Genomic DNA, 27,528 nt, shown 5'->3' on the forward strand with positions numbered 1-27,528 from the left:
TGTTTTAATTTTTATGGCTTTCCCCCTTCTTTCTTTCCTTCCTCCTGGTTCCAGAAGAGCCTAGGAAACCCACAAAATAAGAAAGGAAGTGAGCCCGGGAGCTTGGAACCGCCGCAGCTGACGAGTGCGGAGCAGCACGGGGGTGGGAGGGAGGCGGGCGCACCGTTGCCGGCCGGGTGCGCGGTACCTGCCTGACTTTTCTTGGTGCAGCGATCGTGTCTGCATTTGAGTTTTTCTCCTTTTCCCATATTTGCTGAATCTTCACCACTCGGCTTTTTTTTTTTTTTTTTTTTTTTCCCTACCCCCGTCCCTTTTCGGAGCACGAATCCAAACATTTTCCAAATCGACAAAGAAAAGTTCGCACGCCGGTACCGCGGCCCTGACAGGCGGGCGCTGCTGCCGGGTCCCCCTCCCTCCTACACTTGACTCAACCTTGCAAGCAAGTGTGTGTGTGTGTGTGTGTGTGTGTGTGTGTGTGTGTGTGTGTGTGTGTGCGCGCGCGCGCCCCGATCCCCCGCCCCGGTAACTTCCCTAGCGAATAACAAGTACTCATAAAGTCCCAGTCGCGCAGCCCCTCCCCGCGGGCAGCGCACTATGCTGCTCGGGTGGGCGTCCCTGCTGCTGTGCGCGTTTCGCCTGCCCCTGGCCACGGCCGGCCCCGCCGCGGCACCTGCCCAGGATAAAGCCGGGCAGCCTCCGGCTGCTGCAGCGTCTGTCCAGCCCAACCGGCGGCAGGGGGAGGAGGCGCAGGAGCGGGCCGAGCCGCCCGGCCATCCGCACCCCCTGGCGCCGCAGCACAGAAGCAGCGGGCTCGTGCAGAACATCGACCAACTCTACTCGGGCGGCGGCAAGGTGGGCTACTTCGTCTACGCGGGCGGCCGGAGGTTCCTCCTGGACCTGGAGCGGGATGGCTCGGTGGGCGACGCTGGCTTCGTGCCCACAGGGGGTGGGCCGAGCGCGCCCCGGCGCCACCGGGGCCATTGCTTCTACCGGGGCACCGTGGACGGCAGCCCCCGCTCCCTGGCTGTCTTTGACCTTTGCGGGGGTCTCGATGGCTTCTTCGCTGTCAAGCACGCGCGCTACACCCTGAAGCCGCTGCTGCGTGGGCCCTGGGCGGAGGCGGAGACCCGGCGCGTGTACGGGGATGGGTCCGCGCGGATCCTGCACGTCTACACCCGCGAGAGCTTCAGCTTCGAGGCCCTGCCACCGCGCGCCAGCTGCGAGACCCCCGCGTCCCCGTCGGGGCCCCGAGAGCGTCTCCCTGCACACAGCAGCCCGGCCCACCGCGCAGCACTGACCCTGCAGCTCTCGGACCAGTCCGCTCTCTCGCCGGCTGGGGCCCCAGGACCTCAGACGTGGTGGCGGCGGCGGCGCCGCTCTATCTCCCGGGCCCGCCAGGTGGAGCTACTCCTGGTGGCTGACGCGTCCATGGCGCGGATGTACGGCCGGGGTCTGCAGCATTACCTGCTAACCCTGGCCTCCATCGCCAACCGGCTCTACAGCCACGCCAGCATTGAAAACCACATCCGCCTGGCCGTGGTAAAGCTGGTAGTGCTGGGCGACAAGGACAAGAGCCTGGAAGTGAGCAAGAACGCGGCTACCACGCTCAAGAACTTTTGCAAGTGGCAGCACCAGCACAACCAGCTGGGAGATGACCATGAGGAGCACTATGACGCGGCCATCCTGTTTACTCGGGAGGTAGGTCCAGCCTGGGCGGGTGGTCCCAGCCCTGGGATAAAGAGGTAGGTGGAAGGGACAGTCTTGCTGATGGCTTTCCTTCTCCTACAAATCGCCTGCCAGTGGGGATTTTCATAACTACTTCTTGCAGGAAACCCAGCCAGCCCTGCTCCTGTATTCAGATTAGTCCTCACAGCAATTCCTGCCTTAAATGACTAGACCTGCTTGGGCAGTCAATCAACAATCATCAGTAATGCTGGGTGCCATCCAGTTTGAGATGTTGTGGTATAGGTGCATAAACATGATAAGAAGTTACTAGAATGCTTGGGGAAAGGAACATAGTTACATGGGAAAAGAAGAAAACAGGATTGCCTGTGGAATCCTGAGTCTTCTACCTTCCTGTGAAACGGAATATATTACCTTGTCTAACCTAATGGAAAGGGTTGGGTGGTTGATTTCTTTTAGTCACTTTTATCTGATGACCTTCCTTTGTAAATGTCCATACCTTCTTGCTTGAACTCCTCCTGCAACACAAGCAGAGGGAAGACTTTCCAAAGGACTCCTTTATGAATCTGGCTCCCTACTGAAGTTCTTACATGTCCACTTTGGAATTTCAGTTCTTGGGAAGGGAGAAATGTGGGAAGGCCAGGAGGATATAGAAACCCAATCAGCTGAAGAGACAAACTTATGAGGTCCTTAACAGCTCCTTTGCCTAGTCCGCCTGTGCACCACGGCATTGCCCAAGCAAACACAGCTGCCCAAAAGGGGTCACATCCAGTTCACGTGTTTGGGCTTTGGATGAATCTGTTTCTGAAACCCTAGTGTAGAAGATCTGGGCAAAGAGTCAAGACGTGAAGAAGGAATGTTTTCCCAGGATTTCCCTCTTTTAAGGAAGATGGTTACAGAAAAGAAAAGAAGTGGATGTTTATAGGCCTAGAGAGTCTGGGAGGAACACAGTATCCATTTATATAGTCATTAGACCACCACGCCAGTGTGACAGTCAGACAAAGAATCTAGGTTGGTTTGGGACCTGGCTCTTGCATGGTTTTGAACCTCAGTTTTCACAACTCTGCTCTGATTGGCAGTTTTAAGTTGTGCCTCTCAGATGCCTGGTAAGAATCGACTTTTAAAGCTCATTCTTGTGTTTGAGACCCATCCAGAGCAGATGAAGGATTGCAAACTCTGAAGTATCATGTAAAATCATGGTATGAAATGGAGCAAACAAAACGGGGGTGGGATATTAAATGATGCATTGCAGGAGAGTTGGGAATCACACAGCTTCACTACCTAATTCTTCTATTTTTACTGAGGCACCCCTGGTATGAAGGAAAAGCGTTCATAAATTTGGAGTAGAGAAACACTTGTGGTTCATGGAGTGGACATGAATGTAAACCACATATAAACAAAGACACTGGAGGGTAGCAGTTTAGGGAGAAGCAGGCAGCACACAGTGCTATGCACAATGGAAAATCTTTCTCCTTGTTAAGTGAACTTCTAGAAGCCATCCTTTAATCCCTCTGCACAACATTCATCTTTGAAACGGTAGAACATTTGTTTTGTAGCCTTTCGTATGAAGTGAAGTTCTCCTGTAAAACTATCCCTTTCTTATTTGGTTTCCAAGTCCTTTTTTTTTTTTTTAAAGTAACTTTCCATGTCTGGGTTTCCTTGCATTGCTGCATCACAAGAGACTGCCAAGGAGGCTTTAGGGAGTTTAATGGAAGGAGACTCTCTAAAGAAAGAGGAAAAAATACTTTTGTAGGCATACTGCTCAAGAGAGTAGATCATTTTAATATTTGCTTTCATTTTTAAACACAAATGCACATTCCATAATTTTAAAATAAAAATTAATAGAAGGCCCCTGACTCCCTACCTCCTACAGTGTAATTTTCCTAATTGTTTTCCAGAATAAAAGAAAAGTATTCAGTGATTTGTCTTTTTCCGTGTCCAGCAACGGATCGCAACCCTCAGTGTTGCCCCCGTACCGGACCGGGGACTGGCAACGGGATCACAACCCTCGGTGTTGCTCCCGTTAATGGAAGGAGACTCTCTAAAGAAAGAGGAAAAAATACTTTTGTAGGCATACTGCTCAAGAGAGTAGATCATTTTAATATTTGCTTTCATTTTTAAACACAAATGCACATTCCATAATTTTAAAATAAAAATTAATAGAAGGCCCCTGACTCCCTACCTCCTACAGTGTAATTTTCCTAATTGTTTTCCAGAATAAAAGAAAAGTATTCAGTGATTTGTCTTTTTCCGTGTCCAGCAACGGATCGCAACCCTCAGTGTTGCCCCCGTACCGGACCAGGGACCGGCAACGGGATTGCAACGCTCGGTGTTGCTCCCGTGCCTCGCTCAGCCAGTGAGCGGGAACCGGTCTGCATGCGGGATCTGAACCCTCGGGTGGGAGCGCCGCCGCGCCTCCCAAGCAGCGCACTTATCCAGTGCGCCACCGGGCCGGCCCTAGTATTCAGTGATTTGAAATAATTAGTCTGTTGCTTTTTCTAGATTTGTTTTTTGTTTCGGTAAAGAACAATTCCTATTTTCCAAACTCCGAAACTTAGCATGTTTTAAATAGATAAAAGCAAAGGAGATATAAATTAACAGCCTAATTTTAACTAGTATTATAAAATTGTACATTTTTCAAACTAGTCTACACATTGAAAATATTTTACATGGACCCTCCCTGCCTCCTTGCCAAGCAGAAGCATACTTTTAGTAAAGCAAATCTCATTTAGTTTGTGGTTGACCTTCTAATTTTGTGAGAATCAAATATTTGAAAAGCATGTGTATTAAGAATATATGCACCTAATTTAAAAGAGTGCCACTAACTAGGGGGCTGAGAAAAATATTTCCAGACCATTATGTAGCACTCAATTAAGTGTACTTCAAAATGCAAAGTTAATCTCCACCTTAATACTTAAGAAAGTGAAAAACAAAACAGCTGGAGGAGAGATGACCTGAGCTCTGCTGTCTTGTGGAAATCAGATATCCTAAGGCCTAAGGAAAAACTTCCATGGCTGTTTCTGTTTCAGTGATAAATACCCAGATTTGGCACCAGGATTCAACTTTTACAACTCTGTTTTGAATGTAAGAAGTATGTTGCTTAGCAGCCAGACGCCGAGCCATCAGATCCATGTTTTGATGGGCTCTGACTCCTGTTCAAATTTTGTGTCCAGATGTCATCTCCTAAACTGCTTGTTTTTCAGGCATGAAACTAATGTGTGAGGATATGTTTTCCACCGCTGTTTACTAGAAGAGGCCACTTGGACATTTTGTCTGGGAGTCAGCAGAATAGTGCTAGTTATTCATCTATCAAACTAGCATATTCACTGTCAATACTGTACCCCAGCACTCCACTCCAGGGCTGTTTTAATTAGAGAAACTTAGCACCAGTCAATTGTCTGGCATAGAAGTCATTTTCATTCTGGAATGGCACTTATGCTGGAATTCACACCAATTCTGCCATCAAACAGTAGAAATCCGATCTCCCCAGGCTTTTTAATTTTGCTTGCCAGAATCTCTTCATTGTTCCTGACTTCCTCTTTATTTTAAAATAATTCTTTGAATTCAAACTCTTAAACCCATTTTGTAGACTATTTACTCATATTTAGCAACAAAAGCTTACCTGCTTGATAACAAAATTGGAGATTGTTTAACATCTCCCACCCCTCTACAACACCAATTGAAGCCCTATCCTTTCATGGATTGAAAGCCTTGGATTGAAATTGAACCAGCCAAGAGCCTGCAATGTAAAAAGGTTCACTCACTTTCATTAATTACCAATGTGCCAGTTAATAGGCTATTGTCTCAGCTAAAAACTTTCTTCTATGTTCTTCTGCTTTACCATGGTAGGGCTGGGCCTCTACAGACAGCGAGCGTTTCTCCTCTACCTTCTGGCTCCTTGTTAGGTTCTGACAATAGGGGGCACTAGAGGGAGACCAGCAGCTTCAAAGAGGGAGAGGGATGTGCTTTTTCTCAGTGGCTTGCTCACTGGACCGACTAATTCAGTCACATATTTGAGTTCAGACCTCATTCCTTGAACCTTCATCAAGGAGTCATAACCTATAGGTCAATCCTAGTTAAGAAAAGGCTAAATAACTCAGAAATGGAGGACTGGTAGCTGATTAAGCAGCTCTAGTTGATATCTTTAAAATAAATTGTGAGGAATATTCTGGAAAATCTAAAGAATATTAAAGACAATATACCACAACATATAGGACCTACTGCATTGTTGTATTTCTTACATTAACAATGCCTGTGTACACCTCCTATGTGTGAGACAATTATCTGAAGGTAGCAAGATGGAAAATACCTGGTCCCTGCCCACTCACAGAGAGGAAGCAGATACATGCGTAAGTCACTCTAATATTAGAAAAAATTCTGATAAATGCTTAACTGTGCTATAAACGAAGTCTGTGAAAGGAAAGGGGAGGAAACAATTAATTCTAGCTATTGAATTTGTCCTTGAATTCGTCCTTGAAGGATGGATAGATTTGATTTGGATTCAACCAGCTGTCACTGAGCAGTTTTTATGTATTATCCATGGCCATAAACCATTTTATAATTAATCCTTTCGACATTCTGCAACTACTGTATCATTATTTTAATTTGACAGATAAGGACATTCATGTGAAGAGAAACAAAACTAATCTTCTTAGAGTAACAGCTGACAAATGGCAGAGGGAGAAGATTATCCTCTCTAGTGCTCTCTAAACCAAAAATATTATAACTAACTTATTCAAACACTCAATATGTTTCTTAAAGGCAGAGAGGGATTCAGAGGTTTATAAATTGGCCCCTTTCCTAAGAATCTGTTCCTGGAAACAGACAAGGAAATGGATAATTGCTAGAGCATGATGACTTTTAGGATACATGTGATCATAACATATCATGGAAGCACATAAGAATGTTGCAGAACCCATCTAAGTTCAATTTTGTAGAAAGAGTAGGAGTTAGCCAGACCTATAAGGAAGAGATAGACATTGCAGACGTGCCAAACCATCATGTGCAAAGGCCCAGTGACAGCATGGTAATTCTGTGAAATGTATGAGGTTAGCTGTGATAAGACAGGTACTATGAGGGTGGAATGATGATAGATTAGTTTGGAGAAGATAATAACCACCAGCTTATAGTAGAAACTGCATACCATGTTTATTAGTCTGCTTGGGCTATCATAACAAAATACCATAGAATGGGTGATTTAAACAGCAGAAATTTATTTTCTCACAGTTCCATAGGCTGTGGAATATCAAGTTTCCAGTAGATTTGGTTTTGGGCTCTCTTCCTAGCTTGTAGGTGGCCACCTTCTTGCTTTGTGCTCACATGCTCTTTCCTGGTGTCGGTGTAGAGAGAGAGAGCAAGCACTCTCTAGTGTCACTTCTAAGGACAGTAACTATTGGATCAGGGCCCCACCCTAATGACCTCAGTTAACCTTATTTACATCCTTTTAGGTCTTATCTTCAAATACAGTCACATTGGGATCAGAGCTTTGACTTACAAATTTTGGGAGGGCACAAGTCAATCAGTAACACCATGCTAAAAAGTCTAAATTATAAATAAAATGAAATGAGAATCAACGGAAAGAACATTAGTGGGAAAACAGCAGTGACCAGAAGTGTGTCCTGGAATGACCCTGTGGCTAAGTCACTGGACTGGATCCTGGGGAAGCCCTTGCAGTCTATTTCAGTAATCTTCAAGAGAAGTCTCGAGGTGGTCTAAATTAAAGTAGTGGCATTAGGAAGTGAGAGGCATGGATCAAGTCAGAAAATGTTAAAAAGAGGCAGATGTGAGTAAATTAATCCTTTCTAACACAGGAATATCTTGGGCTAAGGTTTGGGGCCAATGTGTTTCTGAGATGTGCAAGAAATAGTGACCAGGACAAGCACAAGGGTGAGGTGGAGGCAGGCAGGAAGACTGGGCTTGCACTGTGCACCTTTTGAATGCGAGGTTAAGGTTAGTGTGGAAGAGTGGAGGAATCTTAGGAGATTTGTGCTCTAAGAAGGTAACTGACCACAGCATGTCACTAGGGAAGTTACAGGAGGCAAAGGGACTAGTTAGAAGTCTCAGGTCCAGGCAGAAAAGAATAATTGAAAGAACAAAAAATAGAGGACAACTACTGCACCGTAACAGTGACTGATTACATATGTCAAGTAAGAGAGAGGCAAGTTAACAATGTCACCAGGTTTCTTATCCAGCATTTCCATTTTCTTGTTTTCTGGAATATCTTTGGCAGTGCATTTTGTACATTATTACGCCTCCAAATTATCGTTTTACCAAACATACCATAGAGATGAAAACCATGCTGTTCTTTACTTGCTGCAAAAAAGAAATTTGCTTGACCAAGTGCAGACTGTGAAGGTAAATGATAAGATTAACGTCTAGGATAACTAACGTATGTGATGATTTAACAATACCATGGTGAAGTGAGTTCAGGAATTGGGGTGTTTAGATATAGTTTTGAATTTCAGCTTCACTATGCTGGAGCTTGAGACTTTGGACACTTAATGCCCCTGAGCTTTTATTTCTTCATTTATAAGTTGGAGTGTTTTCAGTTAATACGAACACATGGACAGCTGGAACAAGCCCTGGATATCAACTGGCCCAAACTTTTTAAGTTAGTGATGAACTTTGTCTCAAAGCATATCAATGATTTACACAATGTTTCTTAATAGAGTTAGAATGCAAAAGTAATCTACCTGACTCTCTCTCTCTCATCAACTTCTGTTCCCATTCTCCAAAATGACTCTTCTGAGCATCTACTCCCCTCAATTTCCAACTTGCTCCAGCCCTTCTTCCCTCACTTCTCATCTTACGTTTATTAGACAAATTTCGTATCTTGGAATGCTGGGCCACGCTCTCCTTCCAGCGTCCCCTGCTAACCCTCCACCCAACAAATCCTGTACTCCAGCCACAACAAACTTCTTGTCATTCCCAAAACAGGACCAGCCTTTTACCATCTCATGACATTTCACATAGTCTTTCCTTGTTAGAATACCCTTCCTCTAGACTATCAGATCCATCACCTCCTATGAAATGCCTTTATTGATTCCCTCAAGAAGAGTTCGTCTATTCCTCTTCTGTACTCCCTCAACAATCTGTTCATAATAGAATGGTTTTCTATCCTCTTGATGTATCTGTTTTGCTCCCTAGATCACAATGTTTCTTAAGAGCCAAGGTCAGATCTTATTTCATTTATTTACCACAGTGTCGGCACTTAGCACAGTGTCTGGCAGATTTTAGGCACACAAAAACCTGGATCTCTTGGCCCCTAATTCAGCTGGGATCTGTATGTTTGGTATCACCTAGCTGTGTCTAGAGGCATGGATAGAGATTGTATAACATGGGTCATTGTAATGGTTGGCCTAACAGTCCCAATTAAAATAGTCTCTACTGAAGTCCAAAATCAAGACCCGTAATATTGGGGATTGCTATATAGGTAGCCAGAAAGGCAAATGCCACCTCAGGAATAAGATTGGCAGAACAAATGTGTGTGTGTGTGTAAGTGTGTGTGTGTGTGTGTGTGTGTGTAATTCTTATGACTAAAATATGTACCAAATCAGATTAACTTTTCTATTACTAACCTCTCTTCACTAAGAATTGTGTAGACAGGTGGGTAAACATCTCAAGCCTAGTTAAACCCTCTTTTGTGCCCTTCCTTTGAACTCCACACTTGCCCTTACCAGAAGGTAATATCTATAGAAACAGAAGTTGCTGTTATCTAACTCCTGTATAAGGTGTTCTTCCTTAACTTTAGCTGCTTTTGCTGCAGTTGTGATAATATCTACCCTTCTCAGTATCTGTGTTTCCTCTAGCTCCTCCCCTCAGCATATTTATGTTGCATGGGAGACGTACCTGTCAGTCAAGGCAAGATATCCTACAGCTCCCGTGATTTGATTCACTTTGCAAATGCATATCTGCTTGGTTCATTTTTCCCACCCAGTACTGACCACTGTGATTTTCCAAGTCATGCTATCTTCCGGGCATCTGCTTTTCAAAACAGCATACTTTGATGCCTCCCTGTCCCCCACCCCTTCCCGGAGAATAGTCTCAGGTACTATTAGTAATTTCACATTCCATGATAAATTACGAGCCTTGCCATATCCATAGTCTTTTGAAAGGTTACACCTAGTAAATGGTCATAGTGTCAGTGAGCTTTCTGTCAAAGCTTTATTGGTCTTGCAAACCATCTTCGATATATTTTTGAGTTAGATATAACGTCTCAGTCTTGTATCCTGGCCAACACCACACCACAAGATCAACAGTTAAATCTCTGCATGCTCTTCCAATCCTTACATTTTACTAATTCTTCTATTGCATTACTCTTCATACCATGGTGATAGGATATTGATCCTGCATAAAAAGAGCTATCTTTAATATAACAAATACTTAATTGACTTTCAGATCCACACTGAACCAGCAGAAAAGCTCTTGTCAGCACTTTTAATTAATTTACCTCTTACATGGATCCTGTATGTGATATTTCTTCAGTATCTCCTGCCTCCAGATCTAGGTTTTAATGTGTGTGTGTGTGTGCGCACGCGCGTGTATGTACGCATGCATGCTATTGCCCCAATAGCATCCTTACCCCTACTCTGAATTTTTTAAAATTTTATAAACTTCAAGTAGGTTTGTACCTATAAATGTTGTTAAAAAATCACCACCAGAAAATAGACATGAATGAGATATACTGTATACTTAATAAATATATATACAAGTTGGTTTTAAAACATTTAGATAAATGTTGGATCACAAAGAAATTCAGATGTTCGTTGTCAGTTTTCAGGGTGAAACCATTACTGCACTAACAAGGTTTGAAATTGAGTGAGTGATATGGAGAGGTTGCCAGCTTACATGATTATAGTTACAGAAATATATAGAAATATATAGTAAGGCTATGTAGTCAAAGAGGTTTAATCAGTGCAGTTAAATAAGTGCTTCTGATCATAATTTGTCACATGCACACATTTCCATGGCAAAGGGCCAAATACATTTAATGCAATTCAAGGATGACGAGGAGAGTGATGGCTTCTAACGAGCAATTGATTAGCAGTAAACAGAGAAATTAAGAATCTGGTTTAAACTCCATTTAGAACAGGAGGGCGTTTTCCTTTGCTGTGGCTCCTCATCCAAGCTTATTAATGAAGTAAGAAGAAGGAAAAACCTAATTCTTTGATTATATTATTTGAAGATAAAGAACCCCAAATTGTGAAGATTAACATGAATCTTAGTTAAAAAATAAATATATGCAGAAATAACCTACAGTGACAAGCAACTCACTTAAGCTATGACCTGGGTCTTTGATTCTAGAACTACTAAAATGATTGGGAGGTAAAAAGGATTGAAAAATGTATTGTACTATACTATTATCTAGAAGACTGATTATTATGCAAAAGTGTATTCCAATTTCAATTTTAAAAACTACTAATTTTTTCTCAACAGCTGTAATTTGGGATCCCATGGGATGACATATGAGGATACACAGGAAACTTTGTAGGTTATTGTTGGTTTGGTGACTTGATTCGCCAAGGCTACTTGGGAAACATTTCCAGTGTCCGAAGCTACAATAACATGGTAGCCATACTAATTCATTACAGCTGGGAACACGTAGTATACAGAACACAATAAGGACCTGAAAATGTGCTAAAAAGAATAGGGTATATCTTTTAAACACTCTTCACCTTGGTTTGGATTTTTATGTAGCACAACAGAAAAGTCTTAGAAGAGTTTGTAGACATTGAGTATGTAGACTTGGTTACGTATTCATGCTATCTTACACTGGTTGCCTAAAGGCTGTTGAGGTCCTGATAGCGTGTAGTATATTAAAGGTGTGTGAGGACTACAGTGTGTGTCACAATTCAAACCAATTTAAGCAAATGTTTGTTGAGTTCCTACACATAATTTGGATACTGTGGTAGGTGGGCATGCAAAGATGATTTCTGTAATAGAAACAACACTTATTTCAACTAGCACACAGTTGTCTTTCATAGTAAATAATATTTTTTAAAACCCTTTTCTTCAGCAGTTATTAACTTATGGCTCACTAGAAATACTACCTTACATTTTGGATATAAATGGACATATAATTAATTCATTTTCATTGAAAACCATAGTTAAGCTCAAGAAATTCTAATGTTCACTAATACTCAAATAGCATTTAAAGGGAAAGTTTATCATTTCAAATCCATCATGTCAAAAATTGTGGCTTATATTTTCTCTTTATATATTAGATCTTAAAAGCCTTGTTGATGGCTCTTTCATCTAAATCAGTAATATTTAACCTTTTGAGAATCTCTTAAAAGCTATTCAAGTTCTCATCAGAAAAATGCATATGCTCACACACATACACACAATATATTACATATATTTTCTGAGGATTGTTCAGATTGAGAAATACTATGTTAAATGCTATTAGTAAGAGTGCATTTCTGAAGATGCAACTTATAAAATTACAACTCATTTTAGAAATTAAGAGATGATCTTTCAAGGAATTATATTTATGGGTTAGAATTTAGTTTCCTATCCAAATTACTGATAAGTATGTATTTTTTCACAAAGGTCTGGCTGTAGTTTGCCCCTATGATGGAAAAAAAAAATAGTTAGGCCAGGCTTCTGATAAATTTAGCATGAATTTAAGTCATTCCTAAGCATGACCATATGTGGAGGTGATCCTTTGACATATATGCCTTACAGCTTTGTTATGTAGTCATACTATCTTGCACTGGTTGCCTAAAGGTTGTTGAGGTCCTGATAGTACGTAGCATATTTGGGGCTGTTATTATTGTAATGGACAAGCTACAATTCTAAGACATCTTTTCAAATGTAATTGAGTTCCTCCATTATCCTTCTGTGCTTCTCCGTCTCAGGTCTCAGAATAGCTCAGAAGAGTCCCTGCCTTGAGTTTTCTTTGGAACAGTTCCAGAGCTGAACAGGTGATAGCATAAACATATCCCAGTCTTGCCATTTTGGGTAAGCAAGCAAGCAGCTCTACATGGTGGCTCCTCCTGGATGTAAATTGATTTTAATGATTTCTTTCTTTCTCCTGGGCAGGATTTATGTGGGCATCATTCATGTGACACCCTGGGAATGGCAGACGTTGGGACCATATGTTCTCCGGAGCGCAGCTGTGCTGTGATTGAAGATGATGGTCTCCATGCAGCTTTCACTGTGGCTCACGAAATTGGTATGCAACGCCTTTTTTCTTCCCTTGCCAAATCAAACACTTGTAACAGCTGCAACAGGAACCAAAATACTTGGCAATTAATTCCAGATTTCTACTGGTTCAGATGTACCGTTGGGGATTAAACTTGTTTATATTTGTACTTTGAGGGTTAACTAATACTGGAGAGGGAAGGCAAAGTCAGGAACATAGTAGATGTTTCCTTGTGACAGTGTCATTGACAAGTTTTAAGTGAAATTCACTACTGCTACTGTCTTCTTACTGTCTTTTTAAGCATCCCTAAATGACACCTAGAAGAAATCTGTCACAGTTGACTATGGAATGCAGAGACGTTCCTCTTACATGTTACTCAAGATGGTAATGACTCACCCAGGGCTAATCAGTTTGCACAGAAATTTAACATGTTTTACTCCATTGTAAGTGATAATTGTAGGCTTGTGTCAAAGGTAATCAATAGCTTATGGTAAATATTCCCATCTCATTCTTAACAGTAAGGCAAATGAAACCAAGCTTGACACTCAACAGGGCTCGCTTTAAAATGTCACTTACGTGATTTGTTTGTTATTATAAGAAACACATCTAAATTCTACAGCTATGAATATAGGACTGAGTTAATTGTTTAAAATATGTCCCTGCAGTAAGGAATATGTGCTTCTTAATTGTTGACCCAGGTTACTAGGTGTATGAAAAATTGGCTTAGCATTTAGGAATAGCTGTTAGGATTAGCCACATCTGGACCCAATTCTTGCTAAAAATACTTTCTACCAGTGTCACCTTGGTCTAATTACTTAAACTCTCTGTTCTTCAGTTTTCATATCTGAAATATATGCATGATAGTACCTATTTCATGGAGCAGTTTTAGGGACCAAATTGGGTAGGGTATACATAGTAGGTGTTATTTATATCCATGTGTACTTCTGTTTTGCTTTTTAGTTAAACAGTTCATTTACTTTTTACAAATATGTATCACCTCTTAGAATCACCTTTTTGGAAGCAGAATGTAGTTTGATAATTTATACTTGGGTTTTTTTACTATATTTTTATTAAATAGATTTAGGTGGGTATTTTTTAAGCTATAACCATACTTTTCCAATTGAAATTAAAACTTTTTTGCATTCCTTGTAGGCGGAGAGTATTTTCACAACGTGTCTATTTCTAACTGCTGTTTTCTTTGGGTATTTAAAATAACTTCCAATCAAAGGTATGATTGCATAAGTCAGAGCATTATAGCAGTAAGATAGAATTCCATAGTTAAAGTTCCATTCACAAATATTAATCATGATATCAATGTTCCTGACACTCTTCTTACCATCTAAGAAAAATAACATAAACATAAGGTCTCAGCTCTGTCTCTGTGTTCTCTGTTGTATCTCAGGCGAGTGATTCTGACACTTTGAGTCTCCATTTCTTCCCTATAAGGTGGACCAATATTGAAGCCTGGCTTTCTCGTGTGCTCACTAAAGGAGCTGCTATGCCTGAAAGACTTTTTAAAATACATGCCATTTGAGCTTCAGGATAGGGATTATGTCTTCACTTGTCTCTCACTCATGCCTGTTAAACTAACTGATAAAAATACAGTCTAGTATAGAAACTTTATCAATATATATGACATATCTATGTATGTGCATGAGTGAGTAAGTAGGAGAAAGAAACGTGAGAGCTGCTCAAGACAGCATCCCAACATTAGTCCAAATACTCAAGAGGACTGTACTTAAACAGAGGAGATTTTAAAAGTATGCCAGGAATTAATCACCATCACTCAAATGAGAGAAGTCTCATAAGGTTCTAAATCCCTGGGAAGGCAGAGAGGCTGGTGCATTTCAGACTGGGTGGAGAAATGATGGGGATAAGCAACAGGGTTGGATTTGGGCATTGTCCATCCACAGGATTAGGAGCTCTAAATTCAAAAGAAGAATTTATATATTTCTGAATTCTTCAAAAGAAGAAATTATACATTCCTTGAAGGAAGGGAAATGTCTTCTCTCTCCTGCTTTCCTGTAGTGATCTGTTTTCACACATTGACAACATCTGAGAGGTTTCCCTGTAAGAGAAAAACTGTGGCAATAAATGCAGCTTCATCAGGATTGCTTTGATTTTCCAGGCAACTAAGCTGGGATGAAGAGCTTTGCAGTGTCACCTTTCCCAGCTCTCCTGAATCCTAAACTGAGTAAGGGTGTTGGGTTACACAGGCAGGTGCAGCAGTCTGAGAGGTAGGAAGCCAGATGCTGAGAAGAACAAACGTTATATTAAAACTATATATATATATATATATATATACACACACATGCACGCACACACACACACACAATATATATAGTGTGTGTGTGTATATATATATACTATAAGTATTAATGTATATACTATATATGTATACACAATAAGAACGTTTTTTAATAGTATGAGAATACTGGGCATAGTTATACAAGAGAACAATGTGGGAGAGATGTAGGCTTCTATATGCAAAATCAAACCTGAATCTTTGATATATGATTCTGCCCTGTGTCCCCTCTAATTTCCTGGTTGGATCATCTCTGTATACTTCTTTAGAATTCTCTATAATTCATTCTCAAATCAAACACTGCCCACGTAATTTCTTTTATTTTTTTGTACTGCATATGGCCTAATCTGAGATATCAACCTGATCAGTATGATTTGAGCATCATGTATTGCAACACAGGTATTGATACTAAACTCTGTACCTCACAGATATGTATAATCAACTATGTTTCCATAAATAAATAAATAAAAGGAAAAAAGATCTTGAGGTAGGGAATATAGATTTAATTCCCCTTTCATAAAGGAATCTGGCTTTCATTCTCTTTTTCTAATTACTTTATTATTTAATTTTGCTTTTTGTCTGAATATCATGAACATGTGTTATAAAGTATCAGCCTTAAACATTTAGAAAAGGTCACCTTACAGAAGGTTTCCTAATCATCTGTGTATTACTACAGAGTCTTGCCTCTATAGCCAGTGTAATCTTGGGTAATGAAGCTCATTGATATGTTTCCAGTTCTTTATTTATATTTCGTTTCATGAGGCTATCAGCCCAAGCTGACTATGCTCTAGATTCTAATTCTGCTGTATTTTTTCATGCAATCTCCCTCTTTCCCTTTTAGCAGACATTTGGTACTCTTCAGATTTGGAAGTTACGTATATGGTCTAACTATGGTGATGAAAGTGATATTTTGAAACCTCAGTTTTCCAGAGGGTTTTGAATTTTTTTTGAGCCTTATTCCAAAATGTGCAGTTTGCTTCATGCAAACAGATGGTGTAAATGTGTTACTGTGCTGCAAACATAAGCTGAGAGAAAATTTCCAGGGTGCTCCCATAATTTTTCTACTTTATTTCTTCTATAAGCAGTAAAAGGATATATTTGATTGAGAATAACACTTTCATTAACTGACTTATAGGTTCCCGTAGGAGTACCCAACTATTTCCTTTTTCTAAACATAGCAGTTTAAAAATACAAAGTCAAATGGCAGAATTTCATTCTTTTTTTTACGGCTAAGTAGTGTTCCATTGTGTATATATACCACAATTTCCTTATCCAGTCATCTGTCAATGGACACTTTGGTTGGTTCCATACTTTGGCTATTGCAATGAACATGGGAGTGCAGCTATGACATAATGATTTCCATTCCTTTGGATATACACCCAGCAGTGGGATTGCTGGATTATATTGTAGTTCTATCTATAGTTGTTTGAGTAGCCTTTATATGTTTTCCATAATAGCTGTGCTAATTTACAATCTTACCAACAGCATAGAAGAGTTCCCCTTTCCCCACATCCTCTCCAGCATTTGTTATTTTCAGTCTTTTTAATAATGGCCAGTCTAACTGGGGTAAGATGATATCTCAATGTGGTTTTGATTTGCATTTCTCTGAACACTAGTAATGCTGAGCATTTTTTCATGTACCTGTTGGCCATTTGTATGTCTTCCTTTGAAAAATGTCTACTCATCTCCTTTGCTCATTTTTTTAATTGGATTATTTGTTTTTCATTTGAGTTCTTTGTATATTCTGGATATTACTACTTTGTTGGATGTATAGTTTCTGCCATTGTAGCAACATGGATGAGTCTGGAGAAAATTTTGTTAAGTGGAATAAGCCAGATAAGGGAAGAGAAATACCACATGTTCTCACTCATAACTGGGTGCTAGGTAGGAAGGAAGGAAGGAAGGAGGGAGGGAGGGAGGGAGGGAAGGAAGGAGGGAGGGAGGAAGGAAGGGGAGGAATGACCATAACAATATGTTGAATTTTCAGTAGAGAACAAACCTTAGGACACTAGAAATGAGGGAAGGGACAGAGGTGGTTTGGGGAGTGATTGGTCAGGTAAAGGGCATAAAGAAAAATCATGATTTGTAATAATGAATATGCTAATAATAAATAATAAAATTTTTAAAAATAATAAAAATACAAAGTCAAGTACATTTTATGTACAAACAAATTGAATCAAAATTTCCTTTTTTCTTTGACCTGCTCCACCTGAAAAATTTTCTACATTGAAATTAACACATAATGGGCTAGCCCGGTGGCACACTCGGTAGAGTGAGGCGCTTGAGAGCGCGGCGGCGCTCCCGCCGAGGGTTCGGATCCCATATAGAGACCGGTCTGCTCACTGGTTGAGCGTGGTGCAGGCATGACACCGAGGGTTGCAATCCCGTTACTGGTCACACACAAAAAAAAAAGACAAAAAGGAAATTAACACGTAAGATAGATGCAAAGCTGAAGTCCCTTTCTTGTCATATTTCTATCCATGGTGTTAAATTACTTAAAATTAAAATGACCTGGGTTAAATGAGCAATTCTGAAAAGTTACTTATTTCTTGTATCCCATAATAACTGGAACACTTCCCTTTTTCTGCTAATTTTTTTGGAAAAAGAGCTGTGTTTTGGAGGCACATAGTAAAGTGATGCCAATCCAGGCTTCTGGAAGAGAGATGTTGATTAGTATATATAGACTCTGCATAGGCAGTAATAAACTGCCTTCCCCCTTGCTATGTTATGAGCATGTAAATATTGACTAAATTGTTAGGACATTTCAGAAAGTTGCTTCAAGCTATCAAAAACATAGTCCCCATCCATGTGCCCTGAGTGGAGGCAAGAGTGTGTTTACAGCCATTTTAAAATCCAAATGTGAACTGCAGAAAGTTTTTGTGAATGTACATTTACATTTTGAGTTTATATTTTTAACTTGTTGAACTTTTATTGTCAACTTGTAATAATAAAGGTTTCACCTGCTGCACACATGGTTCTTAAAAACAATAATTTTTATTGATGTTGGGCCAGCTTCTAATATGCTGGGGGGAACAATCTGATTTTATTTAGACTAATGAAATCCATAATTTGCAAACATGCCGAAGCTTTGCTTTATGGTAATTAATTATAAAATGTGCTAAGTGAATCTCTACATTATGAAAGATTCCAATGTGCTTCCTAAGCTAAAGTCAGGCAACTTAAAAAGTCAAGATCAAATATTCAGCCGAGACATAGGAAGTGGTGGAGACACAACAGCATGGCTGCATGTGTTTTGCTGTGGTTAGAAGGTGTTCTCTGGTTGTGCTGCTCTGCATGTGACTGCACCCATAGATGATTAGATTAAATAAGGCCATGTTTTGAAAACCTGCAAAGACCCTTGAAACATCATAGACCAAAGCCAAGTGCACAGAATCAGATGTCCAGACTGGTTGTGAGAAGCAAAGTGAGAAGGAAGGTTAGGATTAAACTTCATATTTACACCCAAATCCATCACTTTAATCAACACAAACTGAGCATTTATTCTATCCACTTTGGAGCAATGCATCTTTCAGGGCCCCAAAATGAAAGTTGGGAATAGATCTTTGCTAATGTCTAGCAGCATTGAGAGATTTAGTGTTTGTCAGTTCAGTTTATTTGGTTTTTAAATCTAATCCCAATTCGTGTTTCTCTAAGGGAAGCCTATAGATTATTAGGTGAGGAAACCAGCAAGTTGAAGGTGGCATAAAAAGTTAATATATCACACATTTAACTGTCTAATTTTTCCACCTCTTATGATTAGGAAATTTCCCCTTCCCTCCGAAATCAAAAGTATCTGGTTATATGAAAATTTATTAAAACCACTGGAGACTAGAACACCCTTAAGTAAAAGTATAACAAACCCAGAATATCAGTGAAGACAGTAAAGTTAGCTAGCAGTCACTGGTCCTTTGATAAATGTCAAGCATGTATTGTAAGCACTTTGCATATTCTATATCATTTAATCCTGACAAAGTGCCATGAGGTAAGGACTATTAATGGGTCAGCCAAGAGGTGAAAACAGACACACAGAGAAATTTCTAAACCTCTCTAAAGTCAACAACTAATATACTGCTAGGTTAATATTTGAACCCAATTCCTCTGGCTCCACAGCCCAAGATTTTAGACAATATTCAATTTGAAGGACATAATTCCACATTTTATTTAAAAGGATATTGGCACAGCTTGTTATAAGGTGGAAAACATTAACTTTTCTTCCTTCCAAACTACATAATTGACACCACATTTACCATTTATGTTTAATGTTTTGAAATGGGAGTTTGAGAGTTTTATCACTTCTTTACATGTATTCGTGTTTGAATAGACATGTGTGATCCAATCTTTGGAGCTAATGGTTCCCTTCTTCAGTGATCCTAGATTCTGATCTCATGTGAGCTGTCGACTCATTCTTCAACCCTTGGCAAGAACTTCTTGCACCTCCATGATCCCAGGTGGAAAATTAGGTAAAATAAAAACATGACCTCATTAAGAAACAGAGGCTGCATCCGAGCAGTGCTTTCCCAGGTAAACACATTACAGAGCCCCTTGTGACCTTTCATTAGGATGTGGTACTGTGTCCCCTTGACCATTGGTCAGTTTAAGATCAGGAGACAAGAGCTTGAAATTCATTCAATTTGCAGACCAAAGTTTAGAAAAACAACCAATTTCCTTCCTGAGGTTAGTGTTATAAGTCAGCCTTAGTTATATAATAATACCTGAGTTGAATAAGAAGCTGAACCAACAGTTTCTTCTAAAGTCATGTCTTTAACCGGCTGTACGTTATAACAGATGTTCTTATACTAGATTCACTTGTGAACTTAAGGAGGCAAGATGCTCTTTAAATCGGTACTAATTTCAAAGATGAAATTTATTTAATGAAATGTCACCCTTTTGCCAATTTAAAAAAAGAGGGTTAGGGTACTAGAAAAATTATCAGTGAGAATGTCCTCACTACTAAGTGGTAGCTAAAAATAGAATAAATAAAAAACAAAAGAAAGAAAAAAAGGAAGGAAGAAAGAAAGAAAAAGAGAAAGAAAAAAAGGAAACAACAATCACAATAATGCATTGCACTTTCAGAATGAGAGAACAGGACTGGGGTTACTAGAAGTGGGAAACAGAGGGAGCGGGGAAAGAGGTCTCCAAGAAATTGGTTAATGGACACAAAGAATATTAAGTATTATAATGATGAATAAGCTAATTATCCTGATTTAACCATCACATATTGTGCACAGTATTGATAGTCAACTCTGTACGCCACAAATAAGTATAATCAATTAAGTTTCAATAAATAAATAAATAAGTAAATGAAAAGAAAAAAGAACAATCCCCATACAGCCAGCCATCAAAAATTAAGTAATTAATTAACAAGAAAAAAAATTCTGATACACTATAAGCTGAATTTTTAAATCAAAGTTATTAAAAAAAGAAATATTATCAGGTGAATATCATTTACTATTTCTGAGCTAACACTGTAACTGAGATTCCTGACCCTATAGACTGTGTTTTGAGAATTTACCATTAAATTCATTTCCTTAGCACAATTCAGCTAAACTCCTTCCTGATATTACTTTGTGTGATGGACACTCATTAGCAGGACTATGCTACTTATAACATGATTTAAAAATCTATTAAGAATAGATCACTGTTTTCTGCAAGCGCTTAAAATTTACACCGTGATTTTTACTAACAATTTCAAACAGCAAAACACAATTCTGAGGTGTGCATCCCTTAGAAAAATACTTGTGGATTAGACAGTTGCATTATTCTCTGAATTTCACTCTGATTTCTGTTTTTCCCCCTTCTTTTTTTTCTTTATCTCATTTGGTATATAAATACAGATGTCATTGACAAGGGTATCCACTACGCAAGTATGTTTGGTCCTTAATTGCCTCAGGATTTCAAACTTCCTAAAATCTCTTCTTTTACCCTTCAAAATTGCTTTGAACTCTCCTTACCCTTCTCTTTCTACACTGTGACTCCCAAGAAAGAAATATTTCTTCATCTTCCTAAGGGTGAGAATTGGCTTTCTATGTGTGTTTCTGGACTCTATCCCTCTGCCTCCTCCAAGACCTCACTCTTCGACTAACTCTCTTGCTCTGTATTGCTCTAAAAGCCCATCATAAAATACAATTTGATGTAAACAAGGAATTGCTTTAGGCATTGTAAACATTTTCTCCAACATTTCTTTATATTCTTCACAAGCTATTTTACTCTCTGGGACACATGTATCTAAATCCCATCTGCTACTGACGCTTGTTGCAGAAATTCTTAATCTCCAGTCCCCGCCATTCATCTTAAACATCTTTGTGGATGATTCATGGACAAACTCTCTGAAAAAGTATATGTATGAAAAGCCAAAAACTGTCCTAGGTAATCAAGATAAATTCCAATTCCTTTTCACAGCCTTCACCTGAAACACACAGTTATCAGCTGAGACATGTTTTAAATTTCTAGGTTTCAGATTTTCTCTTTTAATAAGCTTTCAGTATCATAGTGTGTTGTCTCTAATGTGAGCATGTCTTTAAAATAGCCTATGCTTTTGTATGGACCTTGCCATTCCACAGTTCAGTGATATCAGCAAATTTCAGATTGACGTTAGATGTCTGAGCATAACTGATTGGGAGCTCACATTTGAAAATGCCACTCATTTTTCTGTTCAGAACCTTTAGTATGTGTGTCACATCTTTCCTGAAGAGCATCCAAATGTCTCTCACATTGATCTTCCCTTTCAATTCTCGTCCAGCCCCTGAAAGGAAGTCACATGGGTTTCTCACTGTGACCTGGTTCCAGCTCCTCTGGAACTAGCTTCCTGTTTAGGTGCTTAATAAACGTTCTTCACATTGCCCATGCCTCTCTCAGCCAGCTGACAGACTTTCCCCATGGAGGAAAGAATGTTCATTTGCCCTCAGAAGAGTCGGTCTCTTTCAATTGAACCTCAGGCAGTTAGTTTCTGCCTGACTTTTTGGAGATCTTACAAAATTCACATCTCCTTTTAACTCTTTCTGAGGTGGAACTAAGATTTGTTCATGCTCAGAATGGCAATCTTTTCTGATAGAATTTCTTATATACATCTACAGTGGCAAGTTATACTGATAAATCAGTAAATTTGGGGAGCATAAAATTTACAATATTGGGTGAAATATCATGCCAAAAGATTCATAAAATTATCCCCAAATATTTAAAAGGTAAACTGCCATTGCTTATGTAATCAAAATCTTTAAAATTATATGCCTCACCTCGCTGAATGAAAGAAAAATATTGAGATACTCTCCTAAGCTCCTCAAAGGGAATTTAGTATTTGCCATATGGCCTATATTTTAAATCAGAATTTTAAAATCTACCCTCTAAATGAACTGGAAATTCCTTGATGCAAGAATACAAATGCATATGGAAAGTGCTATTTATACAGATTTAGAGGAAAAGACTACTGGTCCATTAAATAAATATGAATATCTCATGAAATAGAATGCAAAATTCACTTTTTTAAAAAGGTAAAATCTGCATTCAAATAAATTTCGTGTTGCAAAGGTCACTTTGAGCCACTTTTTCTCTCTCGCTTTTATGCCAAGGGAAAACTCGAGTGTGAAATTTTCACACAAATCCCACAGTGTTTGCTGATAAATCTTCCACTTTGGAAAAGTTCAGAAAGCACAGACTGCATTCTCAACAAGTGCTTGATGTACTAAGTAACTTTAAGCAGTTTTTAATAGGTCATGAATGAAAGATTCTGTTTTTCTATGAGCTGTGAGTTCCCTGAAAACCTCAACATACCACTTAAAAATTGGATGAGATCCTGATAATCTTCCTTTGCAAGTTACTTGGGAACATACTTTATAGACTGAGTCACGTTCATGCTACTGACCAAATCAAATGTGAGTGGCAGTGGGAGGGTTTCCCAGAGAAAACTTGCTAGTCTAGTAAATACTATTGAAATAAATAACATAAAATGTGAAGACTTGGAAGGTCACCGAGCCCTAGGCACTTAATTTCAGCCACAACAGCAGTCATTGCTCAGTGAACAATTTTGATACTAGGTGTTGCTGATTTAACAAGTTGGCCAAAAGTAGTTGGAATGCGGCATGAAAGATTTCATCTCTGTTGGATTTTACTGGTGCACACTGAACTTTTTAGATAAATTGCCCAAAGTTCCTGCATTTGGCATTCAGGAACCCAAGGAAAATGCAGTAATCAATTTGCTGTAGTTTTTTCTACATTCTTTTAAGTGGTTTGTGTATGATTCCAGAAAGCTTTGCTAAAAATCCTACTAGGATGATTTGATGTCTACTTTTTTAGAGTTTCTACAAACTGCTGCCCCAGATTTTTTAACAGCATTTTAGATTTATTGTAGAGCACCATTTTATCCTTAGACTGTGAAAATGATCTTATGTAATAAAAAGCAATTAATTCAGACTATAAGAATGTGATTATGCACTCTGTGAAATAATATTTAGTTTGATAGAATGGAAACGGCATACGTGGGGATTGCAGAGAATGTGGATAAGAGGCTTAAGCACAAATACCACCTGGCTGAGTGGTTTTGAACAATCAGTTACCTTTCCAGTGTTTGTCCTCTCATCAAGCTCTAACACTCCATGATGGGCAACTTCGTACTTTAGGAATTCTTAAAAGTAGATAAGCGTATTTTCAAAATCAGCTATTTGTTTGTGAGAATAGTAGACATTCACAACTCCTAAACAGTTAAACAAAAGGGTGAAGCAATATTACATGTGCATGAAGCCAGAAAGTTACAAATTTCACTTCTCTTTTTTTCCTCCCCTAGTCATCTCTTTTATAGCTACCTATTACCTGACCAAGTAAATGGAAGTTAACAACATTCAAAAACTGTCTATTAAGTGTTTGCAACTTGCACGGCATTAAGTTAAATACAGAAGTTTCAACAGTGAATGGGGGGAGGTGTGTTTTGATCTCATGGGGCTTAAGGTTGATCAGAGAAGGCATATTAGACAATCAAATTAATATGTGGTGAGGGCTATGACATAATCCCACAGTGTCCTCACAAATTCTAGATTTTCTTTCTGCATGTCACTGAGCATATGTGGTCCAGATGAATTATGGGAACATCCACTCCTTAGTTTAATTTTTCAGTTTTCATCTAAATGTTCACCAAATGTAATTGCTCCACTAACCACAAGCAGCTTTTATTTTCTTGTGGGTGCAGACATTGTCTGAGTGAGAAGAAGGCAGCTAAAATGAATTCATCTACAACTGGGGGGAGAAATCAAGTGCTATGAAAATTGTCATGAAAACACAGAAATACAAAATCAGCTATTATTTGCCTACCTCCCTTCTCTGCCTTAGGTCATCTTCTTGGCCTCTCCCATGACGATTCCAAATTCTGCGAAGAAAATTTTGGTTCCACAGAAGATAAGCGCTTAATGTCTTCCATCCTAACCAGCATTGATGCATCCAAGCCCTGGTCTAAATGCACTTCGGCCACCATCACAGAATTCCTGGACGATGGCCATGGTACGTATCATTCAGGACGATCTAGGCTCAGAAGCAAAACTTGGGATTCTTAGGAGTTTTACTTCATTATATTCTCATAAAGTTCGTTTTGTCTTCTAAGACAATGGTTGTTTAGATAGATAGTGTCAGAAAAAGGAACAAGGAAATTGATTGCTTGTTGGTGTGTCATACCAACGTCCTTGGTGGTATTAGAGCTATGGTATTTTTGCTTTTGAGTTGGAAAGTTCAAAAGAGAAGCAGTGTGGGAGACCACACAGAATGCTTAGCTAGTGCCCTGAAAGCCTGGCTTTTATTTCCTCTTTTACCACTAACTTCCTGTGAGAACTTTGGCAGACATCTTGGTTTCCCTGCTATTAATATGCCTCAGAATTATTTCTTACATGCCTATTATAGGGGTGTGGTTAAGGTGTAGGTGACAATTCTACCCAATCCTCTTTATGGCAACATAAACCAGGAAAGGAAGCTCTTTAGATGTGCATTGACTGGCAAAATTTGGTTTCATCCCGACAGCAGATTCTCCTGAAAGGGGAATAAAAACTGCAGAACAGAAATAGAAAGCAATCTGCATGATGGGAAAACACTTTAAGAACTTCAAAAGAAAATCTTTGGCTTTATCCTTTAGATACAGCTCAAGAACATTAAGCATACTTTATTACATTCCAAAAGACTAGGATTAGTGCTGTAAATTAGAGAAAAATACTGAGGAAGTCATAATTTTGAAATAATAAATTCTGACCCCTAAGTAATCTTTAAAACAAGCTGTTACAAATTGCCTGGCATTCTTTATTACTTTGATGTAATAGAAACACAGGAGGATAGACGCATTAGAGTTGGAAGAGATCTTCAGAGATCTGCAGTTCAAGTTTCTCATCTTACAGAAATGGACATATTCTCATTTCTTTCTTCTGTTCTCAAAGTTTTTTCTAAAACTGATAGTTAAATGGATGTGATCATAATAATTTTCCACAAAATTATCTCATGATATGTGGTTCAAAGTTGAATAAAGGGAGTCTGTGATAACTGTCTTTTTCCTAGTCCCACAAGATTATGACTTAATATTTTCATCATTTCTTAGTGTGTTGGCCATCTTCAATTTTGTCTACATCATGTCAAAACAATTGACAGATTCAATTCATTTCAGATGAAAAGGAATTCAGTTACACAGTTCTTTTATATCATGTAGCCAGAATCTGTTTATTAAGTTATTTTCAATACATTAGTGATAAACTGGTAAGGCTTTTGCTTCTTGCAACTATTTTAATTCCTTATGCCTAAAAGTAATTTAGGTCCAGTTTGGTTTAAAATTTCTTTCATTGCAGAATAAATATTCTTTGCTAGTTGAAAGGACATCACAATATCTTAAAAGACTTACAAACAATACTAAAAATGTATTAGGCTTTTCCTTTAGACTAACAATAGAATGGTAATTTTAGTTTTAGTTTAGTTTACAGTGCTGATTAGATGTGGATAGTGTCCTAAAATGAATGTTTAATTATCTTTTTATCCACATTGATTAAGCCAATATCTATTAAGTCCCTCTTGGATGGAATCTTAAGTCTCTACTTTTAATATTGCTTTTGCTGTTTCGTTTTTTTTTCAGGTTTTCTGAAAATGAAATAACATTAATATTTTATTTCAAGATCACACATTATACATTCCAAAAGGTTGAACTAAACCTTGAATTACTAAATGAATGGATTTAGTTGCTAAGGCAGCAAATACTTATGGCTAAAGTGGGAACAAATTTTTTTTCCTGTACAAGTATTAGGTCAGCTAATTACAATGCTGTGCAGAATTTTGTTCCTTATTGCCATCATTTTGGAATGATTCATTTATTTCATATTTATAGAATTTATGATCTTACTTTCTGTGCAGTAAATATGCTTTCAGCATTGCCTTTTTTTAAACATTATTTCTATTGCTAAAGGAGTCCATGCTCTGATTTTTTTAAATTTTACAACAAATTTATGCATTTTTTACATTTGTGCTTCTATTCCAAAGAAGTCATGATAGAGAACTAAGAACATAATTTTAGTAGAAATAGATGTTATTCATTTGCATTGATAAATATTTATCTGAATTTCCCATATGTATATTAAATAAATAAATTCAATTACCAAAATTCTGTGGACAGAAAATGCTCATAGTTTACCTATTTATTAATTTATTTCATCCAATTTGGACTCTGTTGATTTGAATAGGCTGCTTTGGTTAGGCAGTTTTTGTTTTAACCAAAAAAGAAAAAAAATTCTGTCTTATCAGTAGCCTATAATGTTTAATTTCAGAATAATGGAAAACAATGAAAGACAGCTTGGCACAATAGCAAAGCTTACTTATGTCTCATTTTATTTCAAAATCGTATACACAGATACAGAGTTGAAACGGCAGTACTCTCTGCAGCACTGTTACCTAAATGTAAATTCACATAGTTGAATAACTTACATTATGACCAAAAACTGATGTAAGTCAATTTAAGTGAAAGCATGGCCCTAGGAACTGGTAAACCTGACTTTGAGATGACTGAGGTTCTGACATTTCAACTTCAGAGCCTAGGAGAGAACCAAGAAAAAAGTCAAAGCCCAAGATGATAGGAAAACAAATAAATGCCATCTTTGGTAGAAGACTAAACTGATATCACAAAACCATATCATAAAGCCTTTCCACTTTACTCATAGGGAGCTACTCAGGCTTCCACTCAGAACCCATTGATTCAAGTTTTATAGTTCTTCTGTTTCCTCTGTTCTAATTTTCTCCAGCAGTCACAATTTTATGCAATAAAATAAAGTCGTGGGGGGTGTGTAGGGAGCTGACTTCAGACAGGTAAACTGACAGCGAGAAGTGATACAATAAGAGAGAAGCCAGAAAAGCTGTAAAATGCATTCCTAAAACATAACTGGCATAGTTGTCTGGT

General features: G+C 38.7%; 1 protein-coding gene across 1 annotated transcript in view; it reads left to right on the plus strand.

The window, feature by feature from the left end:
• The first annotated feature begins 509 nt into the window (after positions 1–509).
• Positions 510–27,528, plus strand: part of ADAMTS5 (ADAM metallopeptidase with thrombospondin type 1 motif, 5) — a 43,103-nt gene continuing 16,084 nt past the window's right edge. Inside the window, exons 1-3 of the mRNA XM_008583300.1 lie at positions 510–1,698; positions 12,727–12,859; positions 24,450–24,617. Coding sequence (XP_008581522.1) covers positions 595–1,698; positions 12,727–12,859; positions 24,450–24,617 — 1,405 coding nt within the window. The 5' untranslated portion in view covers positions 510–594. The remainder of the gene's footprint in view (positions 1,699–12,726; positions 12,860–24,449; positions 24,618–27,528) is intronic.

This window comes from Galeopterus variegatus, unplaced genomic scaffold (assembly GCF_000696425.1).
Source record: "Galeopterus variegatus unplaced genomic scaffold, G_variegatus-3.0.2 Scaffold2883, whole genome shotgun sequence".
In the NCBI taxonomy this organism is placed as follows: domain Eukaryota; kingdom Metazoa; phylum Chordata; class Mammalia; order Dermoptera; family Cynocephalidae; genus Galeopterus; species Galeopterus variegatus.